The sequence below is a fragment of the Diadema antillarum genome, unplaced genomic scaffold (assembly GCF_040938485.1).
Source record: "Diadema antillarum isolate AM-2024a unplaced genomic scaffold, OU_Dant_1.0 scf00000138, whole genome shotgun sequence".
In the NCBI taxonomy this organism is placed as follows: domain Eukaryota; kingdom Metazoa; phylum Echinodermata; class Echinoidea; order Diadematoida; family Diadematidae; genus Diadema; species Diadema antillarum.
Window position 1 is genome coordinate 374,047 of NW_027271027.1, and position 26,603 is coordinate 400,649.

At 37.7% G+C, this 26,603-nt stretch overlaps 1 protein-coding gene across 1 annotated transcript in view; it reads right to left on the reverse strand.

Annotated features, from left to right (window-relative positions):
* Positions 1 to 6,224: 6,224 nt before the first annotated feature.
* Positions 6,225 to 26,603, reverse strand: part of LOC139721109 (bifunctional epoxide hydrolase 2-like) — a 33,410-nt gene continuing 13,031 nt past the window's right edge. Inside the window, exons 3-20 of the mRNA XM_071632439.1 lie at positions 25,944 to 26,028; positions 24,879 to 25,035; positions 23,999 to 24,192; positions 22,435 to 22,557; positions 19,626 to 19,694; positions 19,339 to 19,434; positions 18,815 to 18,893; positions 17,988 to 18,022; positions 16,796 to 16,822; positions 15,703 to 15,788; positions 14,517 to 14,631; positions 12,989 to 13,060; positions 11,711 to 11,750; positions 10,986 to 11,088; positions 10,007 to 10,076; positions 9,246 to 9,326; positions 8,106 to 8,164; positions 6,225 to 7,797 (exon numbers count right to left, since the gene is read on the reverse strand). Coding sequence (XP_071488540.1) covers positions 7,710 to 7,797; positions 8,106 to 8,164; positions 9,246 to 9,326; positions 10,007 to 10,076; positions 10,986 to 11,088; positions 11,711 to 11,750; positions 12,989 to 13,060; positions 14,517 to 14,631; positions 15,703 to 15,788; positions 16,796 to 16,822; positions 17,988 to 18,022; positions 18,815 to 18,893; positions 19,339 to 19,434; positions 19,626 to 19,694; positions 22,435 to 22,557; positions 23,999 to 24,192; positions 24,879 to 25,035; positions 25,944 to 26,028 — 1,579 coding nt within the window. The 3' untranslated portion in view covers positions 6,225 to 7,709. The remainder of the gene's footprint in view (positions 7,798 to 8,105; positions 8,165 to 9,245; positions 9,327 to 10,006; positions 10,077 to 10,985; positions 11,089 to 11,710; positions 11,751 to 12,988; positions 13,061 to 14,516; positions 14,632 to 15,702; positions 15,789 to 16,795; positions 16,823 to 17,987; positions 18,023 to 18,814; positions 18,894 to 19,338; positions 19,435 to 19,625; positions 19,695 to 22,434; positions 22,558 to 23,998; positions 24,193 to 24,878; positions 25,036 to 25,943; positions 26,029 to 26,603) is intronic.

A 26,603-nucleotide genomic window follows, 5' to 3' on the forward strand; every position in this document is an offset into this window, starting at 1 on the left:
TTCAGGGAATTAGTTACTCTACTTCAGGGAATTGATACTCTCGTCAGTAAGTATACTGTACTAGGCACTGATTTGATAATCACCAAAACAGAAGATATTTAGTTTAGATATTGTTCTGATTACAATGCTTTTATTATTTGACCATCTGTGTTTCTCTGTATGGTTCATTTCATCTGCAGGTCTGATACGAGCTCTTCCATAAAGAATGAAAGCAGAGTACGTAGGGGTCCTACCACAAGATATATCTGTAATATTAACCCGATGAGGACAGACTGATTTTGCTACAACGCGCATTTCCCATAGATACGTGCCCAAGTATACTTGGGACTCATCCTCAACGGGTTAATGACAATATTTTGTTCCAAGTTGCATCAAGTTATAACTTTGCCAAGGTACCAGTTACCTTGATATTCATCTTAAGAAAAAAAAAATTCTCAGTCAGGTAGGCCTACTGAGAAAAAAAAAAAATGGCTGAAATGCATATTAAAAAGTTGTGAACAAAACCTTATGGTTTAAATGCTATAAAACCCCTATCGGTTTAAAAAAAAAAAAAAAATCAAGTTTGCAGCTGCAAGGTAATTATTTCAGTATGTTTTTTTGGTAATGCTGTGAAAAATTTAGTTAAAATGTCAAAATATAATAAATAACACCAGAGAAGCACTTTGAGAGTGCAGACCTCCGCCAAGCAGCTCATTTCCACCAATGATCTCGTTCTTCCATACAAACAGATCAGTGATTTCCACCCATTAGCAAGCATGCTGAAAATCGCCCAAATTCCCAATACAGAAGCCATTTGTTACGTCATCAACCCTCGGCTGCACGTCGCCTCGCCCTAGCACCTAGCTCACGCACTTTAGTGCGCATATGAAAACCTAAAAAATGCGCAGCTTGAACTACCAATTAGTTCACTGACCCTACCTGCCAAAATATCGAAAATCCTTCATAAAATCCACAAAAATTTCCGGATCACTACCGAAATTAATCATCTACTATCTAGCTGTTCCTTGGATGTGTCATTTTCATTCCAATCTGTTCAAAACTTTTTGAGTTATTTTGCGCATGGACAAACAAACAAACGGTAATGAAAACATAACCTCCTCCCTTGGCGGAGGTAAAAAAGCTAGAATAGCTCATCCATCTCAATTTAAAAATATCATCCTGCAAATGAAGTCATTTCACTTTTTTTAATTTCTGAAAATGTCCTTGATCTACAAATTCTTGAAAGACACAGAATCTAAGCATAAACTTGTCAATCCCAAAGTAGTGCTTAGAGGAAAAATTCTACTTCAAACATTTAAAGAACCAATCCCACCCCTGTTACAACTGACTACAAAGTATTAAATACGGATGGTGGTTCCCCCCTCCCCCCCCCCCCCCCCCCCCCCCCCCACTCATTGACTGATACTCGGCTAGCTATGTAAACAAAGAAGGGGAATGCCCGTACCTGTAACACGAGTAGACAACGTACGTAGCCCTTTATACGCTACTCTTCCAAAGTCGACTGTACGTTATTAGCTAGGATAGCTGAAAGGAGGTGTTCTCCGGAAAAGATACAAAATTGTGTCTCACCAGGGTTACAACATTGACCACAACATTTGGGCGCTGATGTTAGATATGAAAAAAAGTAAGAATTTGAGAAACATTGTAGGCCTAAATCGTAAGATACAAAACACGTCGAAAGTCTTTACTCACAGCGCCGAGTGATTGACTGACAGGTCCCCGATCCGCTGACCTCGACTGGGTACACACTGAACACGTATGCAGCTAGGGCAATGCAGGGGTAGGCACTCAAGCGTGTTTGTGTGTGATGTGATGATGATAATCACCGGACGAACAGCTGACGATGCCCATTGTATGGTACTCTTAAAACTGCAATTTTCATGCATGTTTTCATGGAAACTACTAGTGTAGAGCTAGTAGGGAAAGTGATAAGTTATCGTCTTCCACATCATTTCAATTCAGTTTCATTAAAGGCAATTTCTTTCATCCACAGAAATAACAGAATACTGTTTAAAGGGACTGTACACTACAGTACTGGTTGAGGTGGGGATTCATGTTTTGAACATTCCTAGGTGAGATAATGAGAAACCTCTCATGAAATATGAAAGAGCATGTAATTTTAAGAAGGATTCAACATTTATTTGATGAAAATTGGTTTTAAAATGGGAGCAACTAGGTTGTTTGAAATTGAGGGAATTGGACAAAGAATATGATATCCTATCCCTGTGATAAAAAAAAAAAAAACACAGCAAGGTTTATTAGTAGTAGGAAAATGACTTTTCGTAACTTGATTGTAAATCTGACACTTTTTTAACAGAACAAGCTATCTGCCCGTTTTCTTCAGAGGGTACCGGTAACTAAGAGCTTATTCAGAAGATCTGATGCACTGGTACCTGGTACTGTACTTTTAGAAAAGAAGACAAGACACTTCTGAGAAACAAGTTTTTGGTTTTTTTTTATAAATGAGGACATGTATAAGCTCATAGGAAAGAAAAAAGGCTTTTGGAAGGTGGAGTAACGGCTGCATTACAAAACTTTTCAATTCATGAAGTATAAAGTACATTGCATCAAAATTTCATAGATAAGTTCCATCACATGAAAAACATGTATTGCTATAGGTTTCTCTTTTTCCACACGAGTAGCTCTTTATACAATATACTGTATACGCTATAATTTTCGCATACATAAATTTTCGCGAATTGCCGCTGTCACACATTTTCGCGAGTGGTTAAATTCGCGAATGGGGGACCAGAGAAAATATGAAGTGGCAAAGAAAGTGTGAATTTTCAACTTGTTAGCAAATAAGAATGATACTAGAATACACTGCATGAAAAAAACTTACCAAACTCTGCGAACTAGTAAGTTAGAATTCAACATTTTTGAAGTGGTTAAGTCCATCGCACTAGATTTCTGAAGAGTGGTCCCCTTGCGATAATGGATTGGCTCTCTACAGTAGTCGTAAGTAGACGTGGATGTGCGTAAACAAGCTTAGCCAGTATGGTCTGTTCAGTAAGCCGCGACGTGGTATACTAGTACTGAAATGTTCGTATCATCAAGGCAAGGGATTCATTTTGAAAGGTAATATTTTCGCGTGTTGTTAATTTCGCGAATAGCTCCCGACTCGCGAAATTCGCGAAAATAAAACCCCCGCGAAATATATATATAGCGTATACAGTACGTATCTGAGTTTTGGGTGTTATGGGGGATTTTTTTTAATGAAAAAACTTTCAGGATTTATCAAACTTCTCTATTTCTTTTCAAATGGCTTGACCACAGTAGGACAGCTATAGGTAGGCCTATATGTATATATTTTTAAAAGGTGTTTGTGCATATAAAGTGTGCCAGCATGAGGTTGGGTATAAATGAAATGAATACTTTTTATCATCTGGCTTGGTTTTTTTTTAATCCACAGTTGGCCTGTATGCATCATAATTAGACATAATTCACACATACACACGAATCACTATCATTTCGTGTTGTAGCTGTAGCATGAAATGTAGAGAATAGGGTGGCCTACAAGCTTAATAGCAAAGGGGCATACACACACATGCACAAACACACACACACACACACACACACCCAAATTATGGTCAATATATCAGTATGTGTACCTTAATACAACTTGTACTTGATTCCATTTCGATAGCATGTAAATAATGTGACCAAAGTATATTTGAAAAAAATAAAAACAACAATAAACTCATTCTTTCGTCGATCCAAAAGTTTATTGAAATCATTTTTCACAAAATATAATTTGCATGCAAATTTTATTTGATATACTACAGCACATATATGACATAGTACTCCTGCTTAAGCAACGCTTAATTGTATATACAGTACACTGTACAACTATATTTCAATTAGATATCAAGCCAGAACTACATGTAGCTAGCTGGGAACTTGTCACGAAGTGCTCACAACAACACATGGAGGGCTAGCTACAGTAAATGTTTATAATGCTACAGAAACCATAAAACAGATCTGTATGTACACAGCAATTTACTGTATAAGTGGAAATTTTTGCAGTGCTGAAATCTTTGTGTATTTCGTGCAACCAGAAACTAGCATGAAAATAAAAACATGTAAAAATGTTAATCGCTTGCCATATGTTTCAGAAGTTGATGTCTTGATTTCGCAAAATTAAAATCATGCAAAACTCTTCTTACCCCCACAGGGTGCGAAAAATTAGTCGTGCAAAAATATCCACTTTTACATTATTTGAGCGAATTCAAAGCCAACATGGAATCATGGACTGATGACTGGCATAAATGCTATGTGAGATTTTAAAAAAAGGCTAATGCAAATTCTTTCCCTTTATATCTTGCACTGAAAGTTAACTGGAAGATAAAAACACACTACTACAGGACAAAACATTACAATTCATGACAACAGTGCACTGTGTATGAAAATCATTATTTTCTTCTCAAACAAATCAACTGCCTGCAGTTACCCTCAAGTTCTACACTCTTTTGGTACACAAATGCTTAATGTTACAAATCTCATTCTTATGGTGCATGTTGCATATGATAAAAATAAACTGTCATCATTAAAGGGATAGTACAGTATTGGTGGAGATGAGAATTGGGCTTTTAACTTTTTGCGAGATGCCAAGAAAACACTTATAATATAGCACAGAGCATACCATTTTAAGAGGAATTCAGAGTTTATTTGATGAAAATCGGATTTGGAATGGCTGAAACATCCAAAAACAAAGTAAAACAAAGTGATCGTAATAAAGTGTGGGTCCCACACTTTATTAGAATCACTCTTTTTTGGATATCTCAGCCATTTCAAAACCAATTTTCATCAAATAAATGTTGAATTCCTCATAGAATTACATGCTCTTTCATATTTCATAAGAGGTTTCTCATTATCTCACCAAAAAATGTTAGAAACCTGAAATTAGGTCTCAACCAAAACTGTACGATCCCTTTAAAGAGATAAAAAGATTATTTGTACAGAATTTTAAAGGGATCAAACCGGAAAAGGCCATTTGTTGCTGGTTTGTAAAACATTTGAAGTTTTGATGGAAGGCTTAATTTTACAATGTGTGCGCTTAAAGCTTAATTATGATTTTGGTATTACAATTGAGGTTACAATAACTGGTAAAATTAATTTCACCAGTCAAAGCCAGTGCCCCATTTTAAAAATTGAGCAGGGGTGTGGGGCAGTTTAAACTATACCCCCGCCAAACAACATTTCATAAGCTTTGGTCAAAACAACATTTCATAAGCTTTGGTCAAAAAACTGAGGAAGAAGTTAAATCCGCAAGATCTTTCCTTGATCTTCTGCCATTAATATGCCGTTACCATGGCAACGTACTTTCGGGTACTGTCGAAAAATGCGTCTTGCACATCTACAACCAAAGGCACACATCTGTACCAAGTTTCATGGAAATTGGGCAAAAACTGAGGAAGTAGTTTGCAACACAAAATTTTCCATCATTTTGGCTCATAATATGTGAGCTGTTACCATGGCAACATACTTTTTGTCACTGTCAAGAAATGTGTCATGCTGACCTATATCCTAAGACAAACATTCAATATGAATTCCATGAGAATTGGAAGAACACTGATGAAGCAGTTTTGCCATGAAGCATTTTGCCCTATATTTTACCAATAACATGCCGTTACCATGGCAACGCACTTTTTGCCACTGCGGAAATATGTGTCTTGCACATTAACATATTCAGATGAACATCTGTACCTAATTTCATAAAAATTGATCAAAAACTGTGGGAGGAGTTCGCGACGCAAGATTTGTACCCATTTTTGCCCATAATATGTCGTTACCATGGCAACGTACTTTTGGGTACTGTCAAAAAATACGTCTTGCACATCTACAACCCAAGGCACACATCTGTGCCAAGTTTTATGGGAATCGGTTGAAAACTGAGGAAGTAGTTCGCGACGCAAGATTTGCAACGGACCGCCCGCCCAACCGCCCGACCGTCCGCTGATTCCTATATACCCCCTTCAAACTTCGTTTGGCGGGGGTATAAAAAAGGGAAAAAAAGGGGGGGGGGGGGGCCTTCCGCACAATTTTCTGGTGCCATTTTTGGGTTTCTTCAGCTGACAGACAAAAAAAAAAAAAAAAAAGCTCTCTCATAGAACTTGCAATCTTCCAATCGTCGACATTGAGTAACAAGTTCCCCCCCCCCCCCCAAAAAAAAAAAAAAAAAAAAAAAAAAAAAGCTTAACTTCATTTTTTGTTTTTTTCTGGTGCCACTTCTGCCCCCAATTGCGCCAGCCTGGCTTGATTCAAGTGACCATGGTAAAGTAAAAAAAATAATAATAATAATAAATAAAAATATCAAAAATAATTTTTTTTTTAATGTTGCAAACAATATCATCCAACCATCAACCATCAAGTAGTATAGAAGTGCAAGAAAGGAAGTACGCGTAATTCAAACAATTTGATTACATGTCTGTTAAGGTGTTAATGCCCTGTAATACGTAAGCATATGGACTTGGAGTGTTATTCATTGAAACAACATCAAATTATGCTCTGCAAAAACACATTGCTATACATTCAACAAAAAAACAACTTTGTAGGGTAACCTTGATCCCAGAAATGCAAACATCTATTGAAAGTGAATAAGGCCTGCAGGCATAAACTTTCCTTTGTTTTGATAAACAGCAAAAAATAGAAACAAACCCAAATAATCAGATCATTATACAAAAATAAATGATTGGTAATCACATGTTATCTATGATATGATGAATAATCAATTAATAAATACTCAAATATTATTACATCAGTATTGCAGCATCTCCATTCCTAAGAACACAATCAATGTTGATCATATTAACACAGAGGGGTCAATCACAAGAGAGTCATAAACCATGCAGTTAGCAGTGTGAGTATACCACATAATCTACAGCCCTGAAAATTAACAATGAGGCAAAAATTCAAAAGTCATAAAATCAGAATACAGTGGACTCCCGTTATAATGAGAAGTCCTCGGGACCGGCAGTTTTCTTTTGTTATATTGAAATTTCATTATAACCGAACAAATAAACAATAAAAATGCATAGTTTGGATAACGTTGCGGCATGAATTTTTACTTCGTTGTAACCAGAATTTCGTTATAACCGTGTTAGTTATAACAGGAGTGAACTGTATTATGATTATAGAGAAGGGTGATAATTAGAGTCAGATCATATACAACATTACCACTGAATATCAATTAATTTCATTGTAATCATAAGGAGAGCTCTGTGAGCTCTCCTTTGCAATGTCACTTGCTTGGCACTCTGTTATTTTACAAATTAGAAAGGATATACCTGTGATTCTCAGCGAGTTTGAATGACATGCAAAGAAAAGATGGGGGAAAAACAAGCCTTCCTCTTGTCTTGAAGGATGCGTTGAAAGATAATACTGTGATGAATCTTAATCTTAGTCATGAGTTGAGTGTTTCCATTCGGGAAACAGGAAATTTTACACAATTCATGATCAAATGGTGTCAGAATCATATAATTATCAATTACTATTTCAAAATCTTTCAGGATGTCATGATATTTAGAGCATCATTATCACTGTTGATAAACTCCTACTCAAATCTTCACTGTGTCTGTTGCTAACATTTGAATGATCTTAATCAGAGGGGTAAAAAAAAATTGTCTTTGTGAAGTTGATTCGCCTTTACAAAGACTTAAAATGATCCATCCGTTGTCCTCTATCATACCAGCTTCAAAGACTTCTAGTCCCTACAGGCTAGAAGGAATGATTGGTCGAGTAGAGTCACCATGCACCTTGAGCAGCCAATCAACAAGGATCTTGTTCAATTCTCTGGGTCTGTGGGAATAACAAATGAGAAAAATGAGATGCCTTGAAATGTGACACAAGGCTGACATATTTCATCTGCAAAAATACCAATGAATTTCAGTTTCTATGCAACACGGAACCCCAAAACATACACACAAGATGATATACTGGACTTAAGTTCACTATATTTTTGCAGTTCTATGCTTAATGAAATGATGGAATCCCATTCTCCTTGCTCATCTCGATGTAATCCCATTCTCTTTGCTCATTTTTCTACTTAATGAAATGAGTTAAATTGAACACTGTCAATATTCATTGTCTAAACTTGGTTTGCTTACTTCTCAAGGGCTGCCCAATGTCCACTATCTTCAATGTGACCTCTAGAGAGATTTACCACCTGATGAAGAAAAGCAAAAAAAAAAGAGGAAGGTTTTGTGTTTTCTGGAGATACTGGATCACTTTCAACTTCTCATCCATTAAAAAGACACAATAACAGACTGAAGAGGAACTATGAGTTACAGACAATGATTGATAAAGTGAGAAAGTCTATAAATAGTACCGGTAACAAAATATTTGGTTTCGATCATTATAACTGTGGTGAAAAAGCAATTTTACACAAGGGCACCACATTACTTCACAAACATGCATATCAGCTTGATAACAGACGTTCTTGCTGTCAATCAAACAATACTGCCCATGTCACTGGCAACTAGTTTCACTCAGCTGATTTTGGTAAGTACTGAAATAAGATGGGGGGAGGGAGAAAAACATTTCAATCAAAAAAGGGGAGAAAATGCATTACACTGATACTCAGAAACACAACCCAAACAAAACCACCAACAGTTCTAGTCATGTACAGCTTGCGTATATTGATACATGCACACCTTGCCCGACATAGCGATAATACACTATGCTCTTTCCATGCCTACTTCCCTCTGAAGTAAAATACTTCATACACATCATGTTCATGGACAGAAAGCTCAAATTCATATTTCAATCATCTGCTGTAAATCACATCTCATTTGCCATACAAGCATGAGACAAAGTTTCAAAGTATCTTATTATTTCATGTTCTAAAGACCATTAGTTACTGATCATACTTTACAGTATCTACAGTGGACTGATCTACTAATCAGTGCTGTGTTCATTTTGATTGATTTTACGTGATTACTTGGGAAGCATTTGAACATCTATAAGCAAGGAACTATGGGATTGGCATATCAAAGTCACCACCAAAAGACCAGGCAAAGCAGATTACATGTTTTGCCCAAGGGCATAGCTATTGCTGACAAAAGACTCAACAAATGAACCATAACTTGAAGGAAATAAAGCTGATCTTCTGATCTTCAGAAGATCAGCTTTATTTCCTTCAATTTCTACCACGATGATGACCATCTTCCGTACTATGAACCATAACTTCTGCATGAAATTTAAGCCTGGCAATGTCTGACCAGAAATCAAGAATGGTAACAACGTACCCAGGGTTCCATCGCTTTACTCATTGCCGGTGAAAGAACACGGTCTAATCCACAAGTCACCATCAGGGCTGGCATGTAGAGCTATAAATAAGGATATACAAAAACAACTGTCAGTAAGGAGTTTTAATACACACTTTTGCTTGCAGGAGTTCCTTTTTTATCTTTGTTTTATTTCTTTCTTTTTTTTACTCTAATCATTTATGCAATGTACACTAACACCCAAGACTGACAGATTACATTTTTTTTTTTGACACATGATATAAGTGGTGCACAGTAGCATACCAGTAATTTAATTTCAGTAGCAATGACTCATTTGTTCCTCTCACAGAAACATGCAGAAGAAAGTTTTAGCACATGACATATATACATATGTTTTCAAGTGTTCAAATGTATTTTATGAATGTCAGTTTCTAAGCATTCCTTTACTTTTTCATTTCAAATATAAATTATATATTCTTGAATTCCAGATATTCTAGTGTACTGGATTTTAAACTCCATGGAGAGTGGAAATGAATAAATGTATTAATGCATGATAAAAGAAGTGCAGTGGCTAAACTGGACTTTGTGAGGCAAAAGACATGAAACAAAACTAATACATGAAATCATGACTAAAGTCATCAATGAATACTGTAACATTAAAAAAAAAATTCTCTCATAAGTCAATTACATCATTAGGAGCAAGGTAAAACTGCAAATCAAGATTCATATTTCATTTCATTATCTTGACGTAAATGCTACAAATTTGCACTAGAATGCCTTACCTTCCTGCCCATAGCTCTGTGGTTGTACTTCCAGTTCTGCTCAATATTGCGATACCAGTTCAGCATCCCTCTGGAAGGTAGAACAATAAGCTTAGAATTCTACTTCTCTGTCTAGCTATAATCATAAGATTTGACCGGGTGAAACCACTGAAATGAAGAAAAATGCTGCACAGTTCCACCGCAGGAATGATAATCTGGGAACAGTCTGTAAACTACATAACTTCCTCATGACAAGAAGCAAAATAAATAAGTTTTATATCCACTACAACAAATTATCAAATCAAAAGCACTGTAACACTGTAAATGTTTTGATAAATGCTCATTTATCCTTCATATTTCATTGAGTCCATGTTGGTTGACCTCATTTGGCATTCAAATGGTCCTAAATGGCTTAACAATCATCTAATATTACCAACATTTTCAAAAACCCATTGCTTTTCTTTCAATGTAAATGGAATGTAAATAGCTCCCTAGGGTACAATCTCCATTCATCAATATATCAGTACTTCTAATCGGGACAATACATCCAAGATGAAAACCTATGGTAAAATGTCAATCTCTTTGATTTGTATTTCTTTATCAACAGTGAGTCTTTGTTTCTCTCATGGGTAAATTCTCCTTCCAATGTTGTCATTCTTCATTTATTCTCAAACTGGGAGAATTTAGTATATTTTATTTGGCACAGAATATTACAATAGCAAAGAACAAGTACTCACAAAATTTGGGCAACTGAGAGGAATTGTATGCTTAACCAACCACAAATAGAAAATGGCTCCAGTTCATGACAGAACTCACAAGCATCATCGTCCGAACAGCATTTTCATCTTTCCATTATATGACAATTTTGATGCCAAATTAACTGATGAGTTTTTCAAAGAGCCAACCCAAACTGAAAGCTGGTATCAGATGTGACTTATGGAGATGAATGAGAAGATAAGAGCCAGTCTTCATCAAGAGAAGGAAACCTTGTTTAACATACCTCAGTCCACTAGTCTTCATCTGCTTGACATAGTACTCCAAATCCTCCTCGGTGAGAATACTGCTGAGTGTGATATCATCCTTTACACCAACCAGTAATCCTCCTGCAGTGGACAGAAAGTAAATGTTTTAGACACCCAGAGTCAGTCACAGTTTCAATATTTGGCAGAATTCCTGGGACCTGATGCATAAAACTTTTTACCTGAGAAAAACTGAGGTTGGTTTTTAACAGAATTTCTCCTGTGTGAAGTCAATGGCAGAATCATGCTAACCTGTGTTTTTTAAGTTCTTACCAGATGTTTCTCAAGTTAAATGTTTAATATGAAATATGACTTGATGGTGAATTTGCACTGACAGACCATAATTGAGTACACTTATTACAGTAAAGTAATTGAGTACACTGTTTACAGTAAAATCCAAAGAGTTCAATGGGCATCAAAACTATCATGTGATGTTTGAAATTATTTGTGAATGTTGTATTATTCTGATTCATGCATAAAGATACCATGTGAATCTTAATAGCATTTATCAATGTGCATATGTCATTAAAATCACATTTTATGTGGGATATATGATTTCAATAAATTCTGTGTGCATGTGGTGAAAATACATTAAGGGGATGATTTTTAAGTCTTAAAACAACACTTCATGGTAGAGAAAGAAGGCAAAAATGCAAACAAAACCAAAAAAAAAAAAAAAAAAAATGATACAATAAAATCAACATACCTCTCTTTCGAACATCTGCAACGCTGAAAGCAGGGTCACGCTGAAAACACAAATCTGACAATTTGTAATATCATAAAAATACCATATTTCCTAAAATAACAGGGAACAATTTAAAAATTCCAGGAATCATGGGAAAATGGCAGACATCATGCAGATGCTAATAATCTAACTATGATTCTATTTGGGGGCATGTATTACCAGCCATTCCAATGTTTCAAGACTAAGCTAAAATGTGTGGTCTGTCATGCATATATGTGCAGTACAACCACTCCTACAGATTTCTACATCATTTCACAGAACGGGAAGAATGCTCGACTCCTATCTTCTCTCCAGCACTTCTTATGATGGTTGAATTCAGCAGAAATTACTGGCCATTCAAAGATTTCAAGATTCTAAGGAGTTTGGCCTCTACCACTCTCACAGATATCTGCATCATCATATAGAACAGGAAGCATGTTGTATCTGTGCATCTCCTCTCTGGCACTTCTCATTCTGGTTGAATTCAGAAAAGTTACTATCCGTGCTATCCACTCCGAGAGACAATGGATTTACTGGATGCCCTGAAAGGAGGAGTCAAACGTTGCTGTGGGAGGTAGCCACGCAATGGGCCAAAATGGCAGGAAATCACTTTCAAGGACAAATTCACTTCATAACAGATTTCAATCCCCGAAATTGAACTGCAACGTACTGTACAATACACAAATGAGAATTACACTACAATATACTTCAATACAACTCCAACTGTGACTACACACAATCTGTCTTAACCATAGGACTATCATTGCAGTTTTGGTCAAAACCTATGTCTTACTCTTTTCTTGATCCCACTGATAAATACCCCATTTACAAGTAATACTTATCAGCTGTCTCACTACCAATATCCCTGCCAAACATGGCAAGGCATGTGGTGATGTGTAGCTGCCAGTTGCTATGGAGAGCTCCTACACTGCTTAATTGAGCCAAAAGGTATAGACAGGCCCCCTATGTTTGAATTTGAACATAGTCTGCACTTTGAGAGCAATTTTCTCCACTTTTAAAATGTCACCTGTGATGACTGGCATAGGGCCTAGATACAATCATTGCCAATACATCTAAAAGCAAAAGGAGGTCCAGTTTACATAAATTTGAAGCTGTAAACAGCATTAAGAATCTGTTTCTGTGTACACCAAAATTTACTTTAACCAAACTTACACTGTCAGAACAAATTATGTTTCACACAGTATTAACAAAAACTATTTCTGCTTACATCTGTGCACTAACAGAAAGGATATTTCTCACCTCTTGGGGACGACGGAAAAATGTCTTGACAAATTTCTCAAGGTTTGCCTCCAACTCTGCCTCAGCCACACCCTGTCACAAATCAGATAAGCAGCAGTCACGATTATCATCCTTCAGTGTTCAAAGCATAATCCATGATCTCCACTTCAAATCATCAAAAAGCATGGACTTATTTCTACAAGAGCTGGTATTACCTAATACCCCCTTTCCACATATATTTCTTTCTCATCTGTCTCTTGTCAGAAGCGAAGTTTGTTGCTTCCGACAACTAGCCAAAGCATATCAGATGGAAGTCTGATGAATCCGACTTGTTTTGATCAACCATCAGGTCAGTGTCAGACATGTCACACGTGATCTTCATCGGACAATTTTGCATCATCGGATCACACCCGGCATGACTGACACTCACCTGATAGTCGACCAATGCAAGTTGGATTCATCAGACCGCGATCCGATACATGGCAGTGGGTGGCCGGAAGCAAAAAACTTGGCCTCTGACGAGTGACTAATGAGAAAAAAAAATCTCTGAGAAACGAGGGTATTAGAGTCTGTAATTCATGGAGACTGTGCAGTAATGTACAACTGACAGCGACCATCCATAGAAATAATACATCTAACTAAAGTGTGAACAAAATACAGATCAATCACCCTACAGTGCATAAACCAGGGCTGCACACTAACACATTTTTTCTAACCTGTCTGTCAGACCAGTAGGTACCCAGTTTTCTCATTTTTACTGCTCCATTCCTGAAAAAGTTACCATTTTTTACTGGTCCTGGACCGTCGGACCAGTGCCAGTATGCAGCATTGTATAAACAAACTTTGCGTATGTCAGTTTCTAGTTAAACCATAAGCTAGGATGTCCTATGGTTATACAAACAAGTTTGGTAGGAAGGAATGTTTCTGCGAGGATAAAGATGAAATAACAGGAATGAAAGGTCAAGTGTCAAAAGTAAAGGTCACTGAACTGCAGATCAATTGGACAAAATGCCATTTTCAGCATTGAGAGTAAAATGGAAATGTAATCCTCAAGGCCAAAGGTCACGATCAATGAAGTGCATTTCTTTACAATATTGAGGGCCTACACCGACAGAATGCTGTTATTTTGTGAGAAGACAGAGGCATCCAAGTCAACTGTGCAAAATAGTCAAAGTATTTCTTTTTACTCCTTCAGCTATGATCTATGTGGTCTGTATCTCTATTACACTCAATCAGTCAAACAAGCTTATTATAGCAGTCTAGTTGATATGACAGGCATTACGCATGTTTGTGATCTCTTTATAAAAATGGAGAGCATAATTGCCAAAAAATATAGCTGGGGGTTTTTTTTCGCTTTTTTTTTTTTCGTTTTTTTTTTTTTTTTTTTTTTTTTGGGGGGGGGGTTGTTTTGTTTTGTTTTGTTTTGTTTTGTTTTGTTTTGTTTTGTTTTGTTTTGTTTTGTTTTGTTTTGTTTTTAACAACATCTTTGCATCACGAACAGAATGATGTATAATTAGTGAACTTTATCAGGGATCCCGGAGCCACTTACCGGTTCCTGGAAGTAGAGCTGGTAGTCAAACACACCTGGATCCTTCTTAATTCTCTCAAGTGGACTGGATTTATTGTTGGGTGGCATCATTGGGGTGCAGATCCCAGCTACATGGCTGCAATCATAACAAAACTAATAGAGTGTCTTAATCTTTGGGCTTGTTGTTGTTGATGGCGGTGGTGGTGATTGGTTGTTGTCATTCTATTTGTGTGTGTGTGTGTGTGTGTGTGTGTGTGTGTGTGTGTGTGTGTGTGTGTGTGTGTGTGTGTGTGGCCAAATAGCACTTTCCACTGCATCATGGTGCTCTTAGATATTGTTTTATGATACATGTAATATAACTCCTTGTGACCAGAATCCAACCAGTGACTGATAACTGACACACTCTACTCCATGGGGAGAATTCAAGTCAGGCTGCCATGTTTTACAACACAAAATTACTACATTCAACCACGCATCAATCCATAAACTTTGCATTGTGGACAAAGTGCCTTGCTAGAGGACAAAATTGTTGGGGTAGGGATTGAACAGTGGACTGTCCCATTGGAGAGTGCTGCGTATGATCCACTGAACTGCTATGCCTCTACAGCTGCAGCTGCACACTGCTGGAGTATGTGACAAGTTTATTGACCTTTCACACAAAATGTACATTTCCTTCACAGAGACTATCCATGAAAACCAGAAGGTTTGCCCCAAGTATTTGTACAATATACATCTTGCCTAACCAAGCAACAACTGATATGTATAAATATATGCAATTAGAATGCCTAAGCGAGAATTAGAATAGAAAGAAATATACAAAATTCATAACTAAATGCTGGGCACTCGTTCTGGAAAAATTCAAGGGTGTGAATAGATTTTACTTCACCGGTCTACAGATAGAATTACATTTTAAATGTGAAAGTCCTTTTTTATACTTCCCTTTTTGACAATCCCATCCCTACTCTGTAATATATTTATTACACAATGATATCAAGCACATATCATAAATTGAAATCATACTCTCCTGGTTGGCATTACTCCATAAATATCTTCACCTCCACTTAGATATCAAAATGTAAAGGAATGTTTCTATAAATTTGAAGATGACAGGCACTGAACACAGACACCATAATTCTCCATAATTGTAACATGCATTTGTTTGTTCCCTTGAATTCATCATACTAAGTTTTCATCTTCTTTACTTTACCTGACCCTGTCTGCATAGTGCATGGCAAAGGTCCACACCAGGGCCCCACCCCAGTCATGACCGATAAGCGTTGCTTGTGGTAGGCACTGCAACATAATAGCAGCAACATATTACATTTTGTCTATATCAAGTCCTGTATATAAGGTAGAAGAGGAGATTGATCCTGTACAGCCATAACACAAAACAAACACACAGGTTTGCTTGAAACAAAAGATTTGTTTGGAACTATAATTACACTTTTACAAAATGAAAAACAATTAATTACAACTGTATCAGGTAACGATGTGTTGTTTACACTCAAACAAGTGGAAAATTGACATGTGCACTGCACATGAATTAAATCATTAGAGATAAAACTGTAAACTTCTCCTATCATTCTGTTTTTCCCCAAATTACTGCTGAGAGTAGAGTAAACAATGTTTTTCTATAAGATGCACAATGAGATGAACATTTTAGCACCTGTAGGTTTCTTGCAATGTCAGCCTCCACTCACTGAAAGAAACAATACATTTCACACAATGTTGCTTGGGTTTAGAAGCAGGATTGTGTGCTACATCAATTTGCAGTGAGGATGCAGGCTTGAATTGAACCACGCACTGACAATGACAGACACATACACACATGCACATTTTTCAACACCACACCATGCATATACAAACTGACAATGTTCAGCAATTCTCAGGAGCAATGGCCACAAGTTGTTCATGATCTAAATTGCTCAACCCAAACTCAGATATTTCCCCTTCTCCTATACGCATTGAATAACCGAGTGAACATGATTTAAAATGCAACTATAATGTATGTATACATGTACATCATATAGTAACTTCGATAACAACCATAATATGACAACTATTGATTCATTTTCATATATCTATATTCAACACACTGTACCGTAAATCACAGGTGAATGATGCAACCATGCTACCAAGCCCACAAATAGAAGCTTAGCGATATTGCTTGTCTATGCCAAATACAATGCATATTTCCTTGACGTTTACTTCAATAGAGATGATTCACACAAGTGTAGTTTTCCCCATGACAACAGCAGAGAGGGAAGCTTTCAAACATTTTGTGCTCAGTAATGACTCACCAAAGCATCCATGAACTCAGCCATATCCTGAAAAAAAAATAAAAAATAAAATAAATTACGCTCCAGAGGTTCAGAACGTTTCAGTGAAATACCTGGTAGAAGAACTCATAGAGCATCCAACAGTGAATTCACAAATTTGATCCATACATCACGGATCAGACATATCTAAAATCTAATGTTTCTACATCTGAAAGCTGTAGTATTACGCAACTAAAAATTACTGTGAAAGCTGTTATTTACAGATATTATCAAAAATGAGGAGGTCACAAATATTCTTGCGATTTGACACCAAGGCTATCGTAGGTGCACTAATGCCTGTCTGTTGGTGATAATTTTGTGTCTCGTTAAATTCACGGCACAACAGTGATTCATGGACTTTGCAAAAATAACAGCTTTGACAGTACATAAATGTCACACTCTAAACCAAATCAATGGAAGTGATTAAGGGTAATATATAAGTACTCTCTCGCATTATGTACTAAAGTCGTTCTAAAACTTAATTCTAATACTGTGGACATACAAAATTGAAAAAAACAACAACAACAACAATGAAACAAAAATATAAGACCACATAATTATGCTGGCATGTACAAACATGGATCGAGGTAATAGAATTAGCAAGATTATTCTTTAGCATCAGTCATGAAAGACAGTATGCCAGCTGTTTACTCTGGTCATTTAATGCTTGGCTTTCAGATTTTTTATTTTTCAAATTCTTTCTGGGAACATCTTAAGGGTGCATTCTTTCTTTTCTGAGAGAAGCAAAGTTCTCTGGTAGTTGATGAAAACTACTTGGACATTAAGAGTCTCATGGCCAAGCTTGCCTTCTTCTATATGACCAACTGGTGGCAGCAATTAAATTTTGCTTGATTTGCATGAAACAGATGAAGGGAACATGATTCAATTGTGCCTGCTTAGATCATCTCTAGATAGTCTGCACTTCATTCTCTGCTATTTTTTCATTAAGATTGTCTTCTTCCTTTCAAAGCACCTGCATATGATATCATACAAAGAAAATCAAATGAACAAGCATCAAGTAAACAGTTACTCTCACAGATAGTTGGAACAGATCCTTCCAGTTTCCATACCCAATACCAAACATTTGCATTACAGGACACAATAGCTCAATGTGTCATAAGCAACATAGATGTTTTGCTATAAAGAAAAGCAAATAAATCAAAAGTATACTAACCTTACACATCCTTTCCTGGCTGTATTCTTCAATCTCTGCAGAAACAAAATGCACACATGTTAGAAAGAATTGGTGTCAGACATTCTAATTTAATATGTATGAGTAATTTCTACTACTATTTTGGGGGGAATACATCCTACAAGTATTGCTTCTTTAGCAACACCTACCCCACCCCACCCCATCCAGATTTTTCAAATACTCATAAAATGTTGTAATTTCTTCTTTTCTAAATGCATACTTAGTAAATTTGTTCATTGCGCATTCTAATGATATAAAAACAAATGCTTACTTTCTGTAAAATTTCATACTTGCATGATTCTATTGAAGATGAAAAAACGAGTGAGTTAATGAAAGAATTTCTATGTGCAGAGGCATTTGTGAGTGCATGTTTTACTCCTGTTTTAATTTGCACATGTGCGAATACACTGGCTGTTCATGATTTCATTTTTTTTTTCTTGCAAGGAATAAAGTGCAGAGCTTTTCAAGTGGTCATACACATGGACATATCAACATAGACACAGACACACACGATCTGGGTGGGGATGTGGATGCATGGTACAGGTGGTCTAGAGACTTATCATTTGCCATACAATGTTTAAAACAAGGAAAGAGAAAGACAGAAAGAAAGATTGGGATGAGAGAGATTAAAAAATGAGGAAGAATTGGCAAGAGAATGAAGAAGAGGAGGAAGAAATAGAAGAAGGTAGAGCAGTAAGAGGAAAAGAGAGAAGAGGAGGGAAGAGTACAAGAGGTGTGGAGGAGGAGAAGGAGAAAGGAGAAGAGAAGATGGAGAGAAAAAAGTGAACAAGAAAAAAGTATGTTCTGACCTGGTGGGTTGCTGCTCTGCCCGTACCCCTTCATGTCTAGGGCGATGACGCGGAAACCTGCACCAACTAGGGCAGGGATCTACAGAGGAAAAGACAAGGAGATGCAGACTAGGAAGCAGAAGCAAAATAACTACAGATAAATCAATTAAATCATAACAGGAAAAGCAATGATTCCACTGATAGATTACAAAACAAAATATGAATTATATGAGTGACTATGAGTATTTAATCTGGTCAATCATTACAGAAATATGAAGGATGTTCCTCATATGACAAATATGAAAGACAATTATCTGTAGGCCTACTCAGGTTAACCGTGAAAATCACTAATACCAAAAGCAAAGAAGGATCTGTCATACAATGTACTTGAATGAAGGCATTTACAAAAGTTGACTTTTCTGACAACTAATGACTACTGATGATAACAAATCTGTCATTCTTTGAGCACACCCACTAAAAGTGTTGACAATGATTGACATCCATGACAATAAAACCCAATCCAGAGAGTAATCTTCACCACTGACCTGGGTCTTCCACTCGTACCATGACTCTGGGAATCCATGACACAGGATGACAGGGGGACCGGTTCCCATGTCCACATAGTGGAACTTGACACCACTCTGGGAGAACCAAAGGAAACATTAAAACTTTCAAAAAAAGAAAAGAGTGAGAAGCTAGAATGTCTCAATCTGAACGAATTACATGCAACAAGGAAACAATATTGATGCCAGTGATATCATTTGTAACTGTAAAGTAAGCTTCAGTCAGACATTTTGAATGAATCGCAGACAATGCAAGAAGGTACACTTACCCTTGTGACTGCATAGGAATGAGGCACCTTGTCTGGATGGACCTTAATGGGCTTTGCCTCCTGGAAAACCTGGGTGGGGCAGAAATAGAGATGGATCAATCAATACGGTACCTCAATCATACAGCCTAATAATTCGAGACCCTCTGATGTGCTTGCATTTATCAGATCCATCAAGGAAGGAGATTATGTTTTCGTTACCATTGGTTTGTGTGTTTGTGTGTAGTGTGTTTGTTTGTCCTTGCACAAAATAACTCAAAAAGTAGTTAACAGATTTGAATGAAACTTGCAGGAAAGGTATAGAATGATACAAGTAACAGATGATTAAATTTTGGCAGTGATCCGAGAATTTTCGGGGAATTTATGAAGGATTTTTGATATTTTGGCAGGTAGGGTCAATGAACTTGGGAGTTAAGGCTGCGCGTATTTGAGGTTCGCATGCGCACACTAAAGTGCATGCTCTAGTTTCTACTAGGGCGAGGCGCGCCGTGCAGCTGAGGGTTTATGACGTAACAAAGGCTTCTATATTGGGAAATCTGGCGACTTTCAGCACACAATGCTATAAGTACGTATGGGTAGAAATCACTGAAATCTCTATGGAAGAACAAGATCAGTGGTGGAAATGACCTGCATGCTTGGCGGAGGTCTGCGCTCTCAGAGTGCTTCTCTAGTTTACATTAACACTCTTTGTATCAACCTGATCAAGATGGCTTGGAGTTTGAAATTTGCTACCAATGCATTGATTTTGATTCATAGTGCACTTCTTTCACCTTATTTCATGGAATCTGATAAATCATGAATATCCCAGCTCTCATATACACATAACTACAACATGATAAATTAAATTAAGCTTCCCACGATTACAATATGATTTACACAGTGTGACAGGATCAATGTATCAAATGGGTATTTCACATAAACACTATGATACAATTGCTACAGATTACAAAATATCAGTTTCTGTGTATCTAATCTGGCTACCAACATTGCATTCAGCAACCAAGTTCTTGGTACCAGTACCTGAAGGGCTACAAATTGTATATGGTGTGAATGCTTGCTGTAGTTATAATTGCAAGACTGGTGATCATTTCTAAACATCTGATAGTTTGTCAATGGTGTACAATTTTCATAAGCACCATCAGAATCTTACATTCTCAGATATAGTCTATTGCACAAAGCATTTGACAATTGAAAGCAAACATACAAAAACATTTTTTTTTCCATCCAAGTAGTAAAGGGGGGGGGGGGGGTTAAAGGGGTCAAAACTTTATTCAAATTGTTCAGTTGCTAATTTCAGTGTAAATTGAGGGGCCTTCAGCAAAGTCTATCCCATCTGCAACAAGAGACCCGCGGGTCTAGCGCTCACCTGAGTATTGCAGTTCACCTTTCACGCAGTCACTAATCTAAATTATTCACAGCTCTACCAAAATTTGACCAGGCATTCTCAAGTAGAAGATGAAAATGTACAATAAGGGCCCAAATTTTTTAAGATTCCTCAATTTGGGGGGATTGGGGCCCCCTGGGGCTCTCTGGGTGGGGCATGGTGCCCATTTTGATAAATTGAGATCCTGACCCCCTAGGGATGCTACCTGCCAAGTTTGACGAAAATCCATTATGAGATTTTCAGGAAGAAGATGAAAATGTACAATTCAGGCCCCCATTTGGACCTTCCCAACCACCCCCCCCCCCTACCCCTGCCCCCAAAAGGGGCACCCCTGGATCTCCTATGAACAAACTTGAAACTACAGTCATTAATGTACTCACTCATAGTATTAACTTAGCTCTATCACTTCTGGTTCTAGAGAAGAAGATTTTTACAGATTCCTTAATTTTGGGGGGTTTGGGCCCCCTAGGGGCCCCCTGGGAGGGGCACGGTGCCCATTTTAACAAATTGAGTTCCTAACCCCCTAGGGATGCTACCTGCCAAGTTTGGTGAAAATGGGTCATGGGGTTCTCAAGAAGAAGATAAAAATGTACAATCTAGGCCCCATTAGGACCCCTCCTCACCCCCCTCCCCTGGGTCACAAGGGGGGCACCCCTGATTCTGCCATGAACAAACTTGAAACTACAGTCATCAATGTACTAAGTCATAGTATTAACTTTGCTCTATCACATCTGGTTCTAGAGAAGAAGATTTTTACAGATTCCTTAATTTTGGGGGGTTTGGGCCCTAGGGGCCCCCTGGGAGGGGCACGGTGCCCATTTTAACAAATTGAGTTCCTAACCCCCTAGGGATGCTACCTGCCAAGTTTGGTGAAAATGGGTAATGGGGTTCTCAAGAAGAAGTTGAAAATGTACAATTTAGGCCCCATTAGAACCCCTCCCCACCCCCTCCCCTGGGTCCCAAGGGGGGCACCCCTGATTCTGCCATGAACAAACTTGAAACTACAGTCATCAATGTACTAACTCATAGTATTAACTTAGCTCTACCACTTCTGGTTCTAGAGAAGAAGATTTTTACAGATTCCTTAATTTTGGGGGGTTTGGGCCCCCCTGGGGGGCCCCTGGGTGGGGCATGGTGCCCATTTTAACAAATTGAGTTCCTAACCCCCTAGGGATGCTACCTGCAAAGTTTGATAAAAATCGGTCTTGGGGTTTTCAAGAAGAAGATGAATATGTAAAAAGTTTACGCACGACGCACGACGGACGACGGACGACGGACGACGCACGACGCACGACGGACGCCGGACGAAGGGCGATCGCAATAGCTCACTTGAGCCTTTGGCTCAGGTGAGCTAAAAATCAAAATGATGATGACCTTTAAAGAGAGAGAGAATAATACTATTTTGGCCTGAAGTTTTTCCCAACTCACATCTACATTGGTTATTTCTTGCAGCTCCTTGAGGGCAGCATTCTTGTCCTTGACGAGGATGGTGGAGATACCCAGTCCCTTGGCCGCCTTGAGGTTTGACCCGATGTCATCAAGAAAAATCATCTGTCAGGAGAGGGTGAACACAAGTGACCAATGGTTACTTGGCTCGTGAATATCAAGTGATGCTGACACTGACACTGATACAACAATGAAAAAAAGTGATGTCAGGAATGCTGTCCTTTCTCTTCACAAAACTGTGGATATTTTAGTTGAAATCTGACCCATACAAGTTTGGTCAAGGCAGCAAAAGGGAAAATAGATTGACTATGAGAATGAGACATGTTTGGGGAAAATATCTTGGTAACAGCCCAAATTGAATGAACTTCTTTTTCTTTCTTTCTTGTTATTGGGTGTGTATCACTATATCAATGCAGTGGCTTCTTCATTGCAAGGTGAAAGGGGCCTTTCATTACCAATTTCACTTCTATCCAGAAGGCTGATTGGGACGATGGAGAAGAGAATGGGAATAGAAAGGAGTACATTGCTCACCCATTAATTGGGAACTGCTTTGGTGGAAACTCCACTTAAGTGCAACAAAACTTGATGTAACAAATTTTTCAAGTGTTATTTCCACCGCTTAGTCAAAACCATACACTTTATCGGGACTTCACTGCTTTTATCATGGCACATGTATGCAGGTTTGCATGTTTACTTCACTGCAGATTAACAGGGGATAACTACTTGCTTTCAAAGTAACATTGTACTATTTGTAGTAACTGAGCAGAAGATGATGAAGTACATTGTACTCAATGGTCTCTACAATCTCTGCAAGATATATTATATGAAATGATTAACTTTAAAAAAAAGATGAATTCAGAGACAATGTACACATTGAGTGTTGGAAAAACAAACTTCATACTATTATTCTTGTCATCCCACACATGACAATGTCATGCATTTCACACTTAATATCAGACTACTTTCTTATTTACATGTTCATCATAATATATAAAATTCTGAAGCAATTACAATGCTTTGTAAGCTGATGGGTAGGCCTATGCAAGACGGAGTTCTTTCTCTGCAGATTGGCACATATGTCTGGAAACTGACTGTCAATGAATAGAGATTAATCAACCCACCTAATCCCTATTTTGTGACCATGGCTTTCCTGATGGACTGATATGACTTGCTACACCTGACTGGGCTTGCTAATCTCTAACCAGGTCAGGTTTGGATTGATTTTATACTCAATGTTGATGATGGGGGGGGGGGGGGGGGACTTAGCAGGTTAAGCTATGTCCTTGGGCACACAAAGGGTTAATAATACTGACTTGTTTTAATTTATGCATCAATGATGATTCAAATATAATGTTGGCCATCAACAACATTCCTTTTTGTGAATAGCTTTCTCAATGCAAATGGCCACAAAATCAATATAGTGTATGATGAAATCTTTGTAAAGCTCTTCAAAACCTAAAGTGAAGTGCTGCATTCTATGGCCTCCCAACTCTACTAGTCAATCTTTGAAGGCTTCATGATCAAATACTACTCATATGAATCATACCTCCTCTGCCTTAATCTCCAGCTTCCTCAGTGCTTCTTTGAAGATGCTTTCATGCGGTTTGCGTTGACCGAAGCGGCAGGACTCGATGAAGTGGTCAAAATGAAAACTTGACAGTGCTGTCATGACACCAGCGGAGAGAGCGTTTTGTTCTCTGTCATCGATGTAGTTGTTGGTCAGTGCTGCTGTTTTGAAGCCTACATTGGCAATGAGGATTCCCAACATCAAACAATTTACTGTAGTAATTCAAAAGACTGCTCTTAATGAACTTAAAATTTTACCCAAAAAATTGTCATTGATAATTTTTGTGTGGATCTAATCCCATTCATTGACTTTGTAGCCTTGATTTATCTTGCAAAAATATTTTGTTTCATTAAGACATTGAAAGCCTTCATTCAATTCATAATGATATATCGTTATAAAAAAAGATTTGAACAATTGGTTCCTTGGTGAATTCATATCAGTACAATATGTTAACTTCCAAAGTTATGCTTATTACAAGATTAAGATCTCTAAATTCTCCTCCTACATGAGTTGCTTGACAAAATACTGCAACAGATCATGTAATTTGCTATCTCCTTTAGCATGATGTCCATTGTGATTTAAATTGGTATTACCAATGCTAAACTAGGACTTCCGCACATTCTAATTTGTACAGATGTGTATGTAGCTGAACTAATTAGGACCATAGTACATTGTCACATGACTGTGACAGAGAGAAGAATAAAGATATGAAGAAGAAGTGATTGAATGAGGACCAGCACTGTTTTATACGCACATATAAACATCCTATTGTAACCAAATATCCAAACATTCTCTTGTTGATCTCATGATTCACTGAATATGAACTATGCTGATGTTGACTATGAGGCGAGTTTTTTACCATGTTGCCTCAGCACTGCAACAGCATTGATGATCTCTGGAACCAGCTTGAGATCCATGAAGGCATCAAACATGGTCCTGGTGTTGAAGTCTGGTGGTAAGGTCACACCCTCTTTCTTAGCTGCCTCCCTGCACTCCTTCTCAAAGTGCTCAGTGAACTGAGGAAACAAGCAAACCAATTCAAACACCAGCCGCTTTTATCATATGTGAGCATTACTCACTAGTAAGCTATCAGACACACTTGTAAGCTATCAGACACACTTGATCACATGACAGAACACAATTTACGATGCTCTTCCACAGGCAAAACATTGCTACGTATGTTTTCCTATGGCAGAACATTTTATGAAAGCAAAGGAATATGGGAAGAAGAGTGTAATAAAATAGTGCACCCAACTGGGTACACACTGTGTATATCACTTACTGTATTATAAAAGGTGTAGATTGATAGGGACACTAAAGCTGTGCATAGCTGGGCATAGCTAGCTAGTGTGTGCTCTTGCTGGTGATGCTTCTAAAGTGGCTACCACAGAAAATTCAAGATGTTACAAAAGTGGCCACAACAGAAATTTGAAGGTAAAGGTTTGTGTCTAACCCATCTCTACATAATGTGATGGTTTCGTTGTCAAGAATAGTGGTAGTTCATTATGAAATGATCTTGAAAGCAAATATCATAATCAGACTACCAGTAGTCAAATGTAGACCACATACTTGCTTTCCTGTCACTACCGATTTCCCCATAATTCAGATGACACGCATCGCATTTGTGCTAAGTGAGGCAGTATTGTTTACTTCATCAATATCACTTTACTCATGAAATTCTTGAAATGATGGGCATGCACGTAGCAGATAATCCTAAAAATCAACTTCACTTAACTACAAAGATGCCACAAGCAGGGTCTTTCGGTTAAAAGATGACCACATGGCACTGCTAAATGTTCATCTGTTGAGTTGTTGTTGCTGTGATTTCATTTGACGGGAAGGTGTAAGGTGGATCCTCATTGCACTTTAATATTGAAAATGAGAAACTTTGTCTACCATTTTGAGGAACATGAGTGAAACAAACCTGTCTGGCTGTCAGCTCTCCCCGCTCCATCTTACAGAAGGTATTATCCGGCATTCCCCTGATAAGCACCCCCTCCAGGAACGATCTGAAGAAACAATACAAAATGTTTTCGGCTATATAAATACATTTGATATCTTCCAGCCTTTCTGCAACAGAGGGATCATTATGTAAAAGACTGTGAATGAAAAATGAAACATAAAGAGGGAGAAGATAGATGAAGAAGGAGGCTGAGCAAGTAGACGACAAGGAAGTGAGAGTAAGAAATATGTATGTGGAAAAGAAAGGAGAGATGAGGCAGCTAGAAAGGCAGCTAGCAGAAGACACAAGACTAGACATGGCAAAGAGAATACAAAAAAAAAACACACACACAAAAAAAAGAGGTCTAGAAGGGGGAGTAAATACATTGTAGTTGAATAGAGCTTACAGTGAAAAGGAGGTGAATGAGAGTAAGACGGGGTTGAGAGGAGGAGGGAAAACATAGAAGGCAGAGAACTACAAAAGAAGGGCAAAAACAGGAATCAAAGTGTATCACATGTGAGCTTCACAATGGTATAACTAATGTATGTCTGACTTTCTGTCCGTGGGTTTGCTATATTCATTGTATGAATTCAATCTGTTTGTTAATTACATAAGATCACATATTTGACTATCATTTATTAA